The 9,824-nt window shown below is 50.9% G+C and overlaps 1 protein-coding gene across 1 annotated transcript in view; it reads left to right on the top strand.

Annotated features, from left to right (window-relative positions):
* Window positions 1–1,673: 1,673 nt before the first annotated feature.
* The window catches only part of HMCN2 (hemicentin 2), a 129,516-nt gene continuing 121,365 nt past the window's right edge, over window positions 1,674–9,824 (top strand). The window contains 1 exon segment of the mRNA XM_036239433.1: window positions 1,674–1,920. Coding sequence (XP_036095326.1) covers window positions 1,674–1,920 — 247 coding nt within the window.

Below are 9,824 nucleotides of genomic sequence, written 5' to 3'. Positions count from 1 at the left end.
GGCCTCTCTGACACCTGCTGACCCATTCATGTGGCAATCTTTCCTTGGACATCTACCATGTGCCAGGCGCTGGGTTTCTGCCACCCCAGAGCTCAAGTTGGGAGGGGCAGCCCTGCAGAGATGACTCTGGTGATAATGGGGTCAGTGCTAGGACAAGGGGTCAGACAAGAGGCTGTGGGTCATAGGGTGAGGTCCTGAAGCAGCTCCAGAGATGGGGTGCGAGCTGAGATGGAAGAGGAGGGAGGAGGTATGGAGTGGGGGGCCCTTCCCCCGGGTTGGAGCTGTGGAGAAGTCTCTCCCCTCGCTCCCAATCACAGACCCAGAGCCCTCAGCCGTGTTTGTGGGGTTCCGGGAGCCTGGGACTGAGTGGGGAGGGGGCAAGCTGGCCTCTCTCCTGCCGCTCTCAAAACCAGGCAGGCCCATGAAAGCTTCCCTTCTTGATTTATGGGGGCGGCATTTGGTGAAGCACCCACCATGAGCCAGCTGCTGGGCTAGGAATGCGGCCTGACTGGATAAACCAGGACACAGTCCTGTCCTCAAGGGGCTCACAGGTCAATGGGGAGAGAGGCCTACGGTAGAAACGAGCCTTCGCCGCCTGAGATGAGCGATGACGGCGAAAGGGAGCACTGCTGCGGGGGGTGGGGTGGGAGGGGGCCCGCAAGCCGTGTGGAGCCCCAGCGGTACCAGCAGCACCTCCTGTGTGTCCCGGAACCTTCCCACGCAGTCCATGGGACCTGGTGAGGTAAGTGAGCAGACGGGCATCCTCCTCTGGAGTCACCAGATGCCCCGCGACAATGTCCCGCAGCCCTTAAGGGAGGCAGCAGAGGCGGAGGCTTTGGAATCTCTCTCGATCTGGCTTCTCTTCCTGTCTCCATCACTTGAGAGCTGAGTGTCTTGGGGCAAATGACTTTCCCTCCATTCGTAAATAACGGAGCCTCGGTTTGCTCATCTGTAAAGTGGGTTTAGTGTTCGTGCCGCCTCTAGGGTTGCTGCGAGCATGGGAGGAAATAACGATGAGAAAATGCTTAGCGCATAGTAGGTGCTCAACGTGTGGTGCTTGATTATAATAACTAATAATTACAACTGGGAAGCACGGATCCCTGAGGAAGGACAACGCGATGGAGTTTGCGCATGCGTGCGCGAGCGCGCGTGGTGGGGCTGGGGGCTTTAGGAGGCTGGATGGAGGGAGCCAGCGAAAGCCAGGGCCTCAAGGACCGGGGCTGTCGCATCGCCCCCTCCGTCTCCCGCCACCGCTGCTGGGCGTGCGCGGGGAGGCGCAGGTGTCCGCGGCACCCCGTGCGCCCCCGTCCCTCACCGCCCCGGCCGCCGCCCCAGCTCCCCGCTGCCGTCCGCCCGGCCGGCGTCCTCCCCTAACCTCGGGTCTGGACTGGCAAGCCGCGGGGGCGGGAAAGTTTGAGTCACGGCGGGGGGAGCGCAGGAGGCGGGCCGTGACCCTGAACGGGGTGGGCTCTAGGACCCGCCTCCGGCTCCCGGCAGGGGAGCCCCGCCGCCAGCCCGGGTCCCGCGCGCACTGCTGCGGCCCGACGGAGCGGAGCGAGGAGCCCGCGGCAGCCGAGCGCCCGGGGCGGCCACTGGGCGCACGGGACGGGCGCGTTCGCCGCGACCTGCGCGCGCCGCCTCCGCAGCCGCCGAAGCGGGTCGCAGCGCTCGGCATGACGCCCCCGGCGCCGCTGCTGCTGCGGCTGCTGCTGGCGCTCTCCGCCGCGGCCCGCGTGCCCGGGACGGCGCCGCCCGCGAGCACGGGGGACGCCACCCTGGCCATCGTCTTCGACGTCACCGGCTCCATGTGGGACGACCTGATGCAGGTGATGGACGGCGCCTCGCGCATCCTGGAGCGCAGCCTGAGCCGCCACAGCCAGGCCATCGCCAACTACGCGCTGGTGCCGTTCCACGACCCAGGTAGCGCCCCCCGCCGCCCCGTCGCGCGCCGCGGAGCTGCGCTCACGCGCCGGCCCCGCGCCCGCGCCCGGACGCCCGCGCGGCGGCCGGCAGGGGCGCCTCCTCGGGCACCGCGGCCGGGCCTCGCAGCCGCCCCTCCTGCCCCGGGGACCTGCTCGCCGCGTCCCGGCCCTCGCGGCCCGCGCTGGCAGGCGAGTGACCAGGCGCTGCGGGCCCTGCGCTCAGACGCCGTGCGGCCACCTCCTGGCCGCGCGACTTCCGCGAGCCGCCTCGCCCCGCCGGGTCTCGCTGGCCCGGTTTATGAAACGGGGTGCGAACTGCCTCCGAAAGTTGCGGAGACGTTGAAATGAAGCATCCTGTCCAGGGCCTGGCACACGATGAGCCTTGGCGCGCTTCGCGTTTTTTAGTTTTTGTTAATTCTTAGAATTCGCTCTCGGCCTGGGCTTCCTGGGCTTCGGGGGGCAGAGGAGCCCGCAGAGAAAGGCGAACTCGCCGCCACCGCGTCTCGCCCCCTCCTCCAGCTCCCCTGGGGAGCCAGGTTGCCTCTCCCCGCGCCCCCGCCCTTTTCTGCAGGCGGCACCTCGGCCCCCCGCTGCCCCTAACTTACAGCTTGGCATCGGGAGCGTGCTTTCAAAAGGGTCCCTGGGAGACCCGGTCGTGGGGATTGTCAGGAAAAAACAGCTGCTGAGTATGATTCCTAACCTTCTGGACCAAAAAAAAATATATATTTTATGAGAAAATTTAGACATAGCAAAATGGAGGGGAGGCTATAATGAACACCTATCTGTCCACTGTCTAGATTCTACGATTAATATTTTGCTGCTTGGTTTATCACAAGTCTCACCATCTCCCCACATTTCTACCCGGAAGGAAAGCTTTATAAAGCCAAAAAAAGTAAAACAAGAGTGGCAGATTCCTTGACAGATTGTACAGCCCCATGTTCTCGTGCTGACGACATACACAGGGGCCCCAGGCTGGACGAGGCGGGCAGCCTTTTCAGAGGAATTGAGCACTATGAATTACAGCCTCACCGCGGATCTTTGAAAAGTGGGCACCAGTAGGTGTGACACTCCTGTGCGGTCCTCGGGCCGAGTGGCCGGTCCCTCGGCTTCCAGGAGTTCTGGGTTCCTGGAAAGCCCAGAAGCCAGGGCTCTAGAAGAAGATTTCCGGGAACACCAAAAAGAGAGCTCCCACCTCCAGGTCAGGGGGTGACAAGGTTTCCTGAGCTGCGAAGGTGTGGGGTGTAAGGGGTACAGGCAGCTTCAGCTCAGATATAGGTCGCCCCTTCTCCACTCCCTTTCTAGAGGATTCTTGGACTTCCAGTGACATCACTTTGAAAGCTCAGAGATCATCTTATTCATCTTTCTCTTATAATTGGAGAAACCGAGGCTCAGGACATGGATGGGACTTACCCAAGGCCACCTGCCAGGGTGATGAAATTTCAGGTTCCTGACCGTAATCGTTTCTGAAATGCTTGGCTGCATTTGCAGGGCAGGATAGCAGCCGGTTAGAACTAGACATGCTGTCCTGGGGCCCAGGCTGGAGCTCCAGAGGACTGTCCTCACTGCCCCCTGTCCGGCCATCAGCTCCTGAAAGCGCCCCCGCCATCCCCAACCTCTCCTGTTCTCTCTGAACACTGAGCAGGTGGGCTTAATCTTCACTCCATCCTCTGTGAAACAAACAAAAAAAAACCCTGGCCATTCTCCCTGTCCCCCAGACAATCCTCCCTACAGATACCCCCAGGTCCAGGTGTGGAGGTGGATCTCAGCGTATACCGAGCCTCTGCTGTATGCACAGCCATATGAGGCTCCCAGTGTGAAGGGGGCAGGCTTCAGCCTGCAGGGAACACGCCAGGCAGACATTAGGAAGTGTCACATGCTGGCTCAGGTACCAGCTCCTGCCATCAGCCAGCGAGGGAGGGGACTAACCACAGGCCCTGTGAAGAAGCAGCGTGGGAGCAGGGCTTGAATGTTTATCCGCTTTAGACCATTTGCCTGGCCGATGCGGGGTGCTGGGGACGCAGTGGGGGCGGAGGTCTCCCGGAGCTTGCCGGGTGGTGCCTGACATGCAGGGACAGGTGTGTGTGGGAGCCGGAGCGAAGGAAGAGTGAAGTGGGAAAAAGCGGGAGAGCAAATGGGGCTCGGCAGTGACTTTGCGAGCTAGGATTTGGAACCCTCGGGTTTCCTTCTATGGGCTGTGACGGCCCCTGAAGCTTTCTGAGCGGGGACTGAAGCTCTGGTTTAGTTTTGGCTGTGTCTTTCGAATCAGCCAGCGGAATTCCCTTTGGTGGAAGAGGAGCTTGAGAAACTGGGATTTTAGGGGCTGGTTCAGGCCCCCCAGGGCTACATGCTGGGAGGGCCTCCTTACAGAAAACCCTACCCTAAACCCCCAGGATCAATCTTTGAGGGCAAATATCAGGGGTTCTGGACCGCACATGCTTGGAGATAAACCAGGACCTGTGTTTGGGAAATACTTTTAAAAATATTTAAATGGAAAAAAAAAAAAAAAAAAAGTGGAATGTTCCCAAACTAGAAAGTTAGAATTTTGCTAATGGTTTCATTTTGGCTGAAAATTTAGGTTTTCAGTTTTTCTCTATTGAAATGTTGCAGAAGGCACTCTGGTGTGTAAATCTTTGATTGGTTTTTCCGTAGGATGAAATTTCTCAAAGCGGAATTCCTAGGATATTTTTAACACACGGAATGGACGGACGACTCTTCTCATTGTTTTTCGAAATGTTTTGGGAGTTTAGATTTCTACCAGAAACATTTGAGGGGCCCGTTTCAGAGATGCTGCCCCTAACACTGCGAATTAGGTTAAAAACGGTTTTTTTCCCCCTAATTCAAAGATGGAAACTGGTATCTTCTTTTACTCGCTCGTGAGGTTCAGCACGTTTTCAAGTGACACTCGATTGTGTGTGTGTGTGCATGTGTGTGTGAGAATTTCTTCTATATACTGTCAGGTCCTTTGCTCATTTTTCCACTGGCGTTTAGTGGTTTTTCTTATTAGTGTCAGAACTTTATGTCGATGGTACCATTTTTCTGATATGTGCTCGGTATTTTTCCTGGTTGCTTGCTTTTTTGGTATTATTTATGATTCCTGATGTTCCGAAATTTTAAATATTTATGTAATAAATCTGCCGACTTTCTCCCTTTGTAATTTACTTTCATTCTTAGGAAAACTTTTGTTTTTCCTATCACAAAACAGTTAAGTCTGTGTTTGAGTTATTTTCATTGGTTTTCTCTTTTTCTCTTTATATTTAATTCTTTAATCTGCGATTCTTAAAAAATTGGTGCATGATGTAAAAAACGATCTAATGGGATTCTTCTCGAATGAGAATTAACTGTTAAGGTACGTTTTATTGAGTAAATCTTTCTTTTTAATTTATTTGGATCCTGCTTTTCTCTCAGATTACTTTATTAAGAATTTATCTGGGCTGTTCATTTCGTCACACTGTGTGACAATTCTTCTGCCAGGAGCACATTGTATTCATTATTTGGCTTTATCATTTGTTACTCAGTTCCATGTACTAAAAGGGCCAACCCTTCCTTTTCTTCTTTTTTTCCCAGCTTTATTGAGATATAATTGACACATACGATTGGCTTCGTTTAAGGTTCTAGGTAGACCCGATAGACCTATAGATTGCAAAATGATCACCAGCAGAGTGTTGGCTGACACGTCCATCATGTCACACAATTCATATTTCCGTTTTTTTGTGGTGAGAACACTTAAGATGTCCTCTCTTGGCAACATTCACATATATAACACAATATTATTAACCATAATCACCACGCTGTGCATTAGATCCCAGGACTCATTTATCTTTTAACTGGACGCTCGTACCCTTTGAACAAATCTCCGCCATTTCTCACGAATCCTGGTAACCACCATTCTACTTGCTGTTTCTACGAATCTGGCTTGTTTAGATTCCAGCTATAAGTAGGATCACACAGTGTTTGTCTTTCTCTGTCTGAGTTGTTGCAGACAGCAGAATTTCCTTCTTTCTCCTAGCCGGACAGCAGTCCATTTTGTATATGTTACACCACCTCTTCTTTATCCATTCGTTAGTTGATAGTTTAAAAAAAAAATGTTTAAGAAACTTTTAATTTTAGAGCAGTTTTAGATTTACCAAATTACTGCAAAGGTAGTACAGAAAGTTCCCAAGTTTTCCCCTGTTCCTGACATCTTACATTATTACGGTTCATGCATCACAATTAAAGGACCACCATAGGCATGTTGTTATTAACTGAAGTCTATACTTCATTCACATTTCTTCAGGTTTTTTTTTTTTTTCTCCTTAGTATTGTTTCTCTGTTTCGGGATCCCATCCAGGATCCCACGTCACCTTTTGTTGTCACGTGCCCTGAGGCTCCCCTTGGTGGTGACGGTTTCTCAGACTTCGTGTTTGATGACCTCGACACTTTCAGCCATTCGTGATTTGCCTGATGTTCTTCTCCTCCAGCGAGTTGGGTAATGGGAGGAAGACCGGAGAGGGACGATGCCATGCTCACCACGTCCCCTCAAGGGCGCTTGCTGCCGGTGTGACTTCGCACTGGCCGAGGTGGCCAGATGAAGCTCCTCTGCTCTTTCTCCCTTTTCCACGTCGGAAGAACGTCACCTGCACAGCCCACATGTAAGAGGCAGGGAGTTACGCGTCACTCGTAGCGTGTGAATTATTTGGAATTCTTCTGCATGAGAGACTTGTCTTTTTCCCCGTTTATTTGTCACATACATATGAACTATGGACTCATCGATATTTATTTTATACTTTGGATTATAATTCAATGCTACTTAATTTTGTCACCCCCAATTTTCCAACTTGGGTTGTTAGAAACTCCTTCTGTTGGCTCCCGTGTGCCTTTGACATACTCCCGATGTTGTACGTATATATTTTTAGGTACGTTCTTATTTTCTGTCTCGACAAGAGGTTCCAGACTCATGTATTTCCTGCCCCAGTCCTAGAATTAGCAATTTCTCTAAGGAGCCCTGGTTCTTTCATTGAAAAACAGTATTAGAAACTAGGATCTGAGTGCCAGGCGCTCTTGTGTCCACTGGGCTGTCATTGCTTCTAGAGCCGTGCCTGTCAGACCCAGGAGGTGTATGTTGTATATATAACCTGCGTATATACCTGTATCTATGAATAATCCTATATGTAACCGTCTGTATCGGTGTTAAGCTGAATGTGAGTTCATAGTGATGTCTCCAACTCTAATTTATTGCCATGTGGATCATTCTAACCTCCTACCCTTGCTTATCCATCACCTTCCATCTCAGCAGGGACAGTCTGGGCTCCCACCATCCGCCACGGAACTGTCCCGCTCCAGCATACACATAATGGTTTCAGCATCGTTAACTCACATCCGCGAAAAAACTTCGTTAACTGGAGCACAGTTCCTTTGCCTTTAGTCCTGTGGACTCTACTCATTTCCAGAGTTATTTAGGCCAGCACCTGATTCATATTCTTTTTATTCACCTTCTTCGTTTTCAAAATATTCTTGGACATTTCTTGTTTCCGATGAAAAATAAAAAACTTAATCAACTCCCCCCCAGGCCCTTCTGTCCCCCAAATTCCTATCATGATTTTGCTTGGAATTGTGTTAAATCTTGATTTTGGAAAGGATTATCATTTTAAAAATTTCCAGTTTTTTCCATCTAGGACACATGCCTCTTCCTGTGTTCACTTATTTATTTCTATTAGTGAAGATTTATAGATTTTTTTTCCCTCTTCACTCATTTCTTTTTAAAATCATTTCTCAGTATTTTGCTTTTTGTTACTATTTTGACCAGAAATTTCTTTTCCATTACATTTTTTGCAAATGAGTATTGCTAGTATGTTGGAAAGCAACTCATTTTCATATATTTATTTTGCTTCCAACTTTCTTGCTGAAAGTTTTTTTTTTCTTTTAACTGGTTCTAATTTTTCGGGAAATGTCTTGCGTTTTCTATGTTGACAGGCATCGCCTGTCCAAATTATACTATCATCTTCTCTTTTCATATCATAGATTTCACTGGCTTGAAATGTGTCACGGTGTGAAATTGACTAGAACACGGTTAAGTAATGGTGGTGGCCACAGCCATTCTAATTTCTGATGATACATGTCGTACGATGTTGGCTCTTGTTCGTGGTTTTCTTCTTTGGGTCGAGGAAGAAGCTTTCATTCCTGATTTACTAAAGACAAACAAACAAACAAACAGACAGACAGACAAACCAAAAAAAAAAATCTAAAACAAAACCCTAAAGGGAGAGAGGTGCTGAATTTTAGTCCGTGACTTTCTGGCTTTGGTGAGGTATTTCTCAGACCGTTCTCCTATTGACCTATTGATGAGATTCCTTGGCTTTGAACTCTATCCACATGCCTTGCATGAGCCCTGCTGGGTCTTGGTGGATGCTTCTTTAAGATACAGCTGGATTCTATTTGCCAGGGTTTTGTTTAGGAGTTTTGCATTTGATTTCAATATGTCTGATCAGTAAGTGATTCTTTCTTTGCGCTCTTTGTCAAGTTTGAGTATCAGGGCTTAGCTCTTAGAGTTAATAAATTAGATTTCCTCCCCAACTTGTAAAATTAATACAGGCTTGTATTCTAGTAATACTACTCCCAAGAGATGGAAGCACTTTGAATTATTTTTGTCTTCTTCCAGACCGTGCGTATGTGTAATTCACTCACATACACATATATACTTAATATAAAAAATGGGATTATGCTATGCATACTGTTTGCAACTTGCTTTCACTCCTGTAACAATATATCACAGATATATTTCCATGTCAGGAAATATAGACCCACCTCACCGTTCCGAATGACTACGTAAGACACTACAGGAAGGATCTCAGTTCATCTCGCTCTTGATTTGTCCAGCCATCCCCCTTCGGTGGGAAATAAGTCGCTTTCAGTTTCTTTACAATATACCCATACACATTTGCAAACACAGAGAGAGGATAGGTTCCCAGAGATGCGATCGCCCCGTCGAAGCACGTGAGCATTTTCGGTTTTGACAGACACCGCCGCACTGCCCTCCAGACGGGCTGTGCCATCTCGGCCTCCACCGGCGGAGTCTGAGGCCGCATTTCCCCCCACACCCTTGCTGGCCTCTGGGGACATCACGCTTCCTTTTTTTTTTTTTGCTAACTCCATAGGTGAGAAATGGTGTCGGGCTTTAGTTCTCATCTCTTTGATTGTGGGTGAGTCTGAGCCTCTTCTCGGGGTCCCTAGGCGCACCGTCAGCTTCCCTCTGTGGTTTCGGTGGGTCGGGGGCTGGGACGCGCGGGCAGGAGAAGCAAATGTGCTCAGTTCCCAGAACTGTGTGTGGGCCCGGGTAGCTCTGCCTGCGGCTGCCTTCTCCACTGTGAGTGTGTGTGAGTGTGTGTGAGTGTGAGTGTGTGTGTGAGAGAGAGTGTGTGAGAGAGAGTGTGTGTGAGAGAGAGTGTGTGTGTGAGAGAGTGTGTGTGTGAGAGAGAGTGTGTGTGTGAGAGAGAGTGTGTGTGTGTGAGAGAGAGTGTGTGAGTGTGTGTGAGTGTGCGTGTGTGAGTGTGTGTGTGAGAGTGTGCGTGTGAGTGTGCGTGTGTGTGTGTGTGAGTGTGAGTGTGTGTACCATCACCCCGGAGTGACTTTGCTATTAACTAGCGTCTCGTGACCTAGCCGTGGTCAGTCTTGCTGGCCTGGCGGCGGTGCTTCTCAGAGACCTGTATTGTGGGTCTGAGCCGGATTAGACGTGGCCCTGTCCCTGATGAAGCTCGTCAAAGGGCGGCACCCCCGCCATGGGTCTGTGCGGGGCAGGGTGTGAGGAGAGACAGGCTGGGGTGGCTTCGAGACCACAAGGGGTGGACGCAGCGGGTTTGAGGTGGAGGCGGCACCGAAGGGCCAGGGGCGGGCTGCGTGTGTTAGGTCGGCTTTTCGGCATGAGTCGGG

The sequence above is a fragment of the Rousettus aegyptiacus genome, unplaced genomic scaffold (assembly GCF_014176215.1).
Source record: "Rousettus aegyptiacus isolate mRouAeg1 unplaced genomic scaffold, mRouAeg1.p scaffold_m13_p_3, whole genome shotgun sequence".
Taxonomy (NCBI): Eukaryota; Metazoa; Chordata; class Mammalia; order Chiroptera; family Pteropodidae; genus Rousettus; species Rousettus aegyptiacus.
The sequence above is the reverse complement of the archived record's forward strand: the minus strand, read 5'-3'. Positions and strand labels throughout refer to the sequence as shown.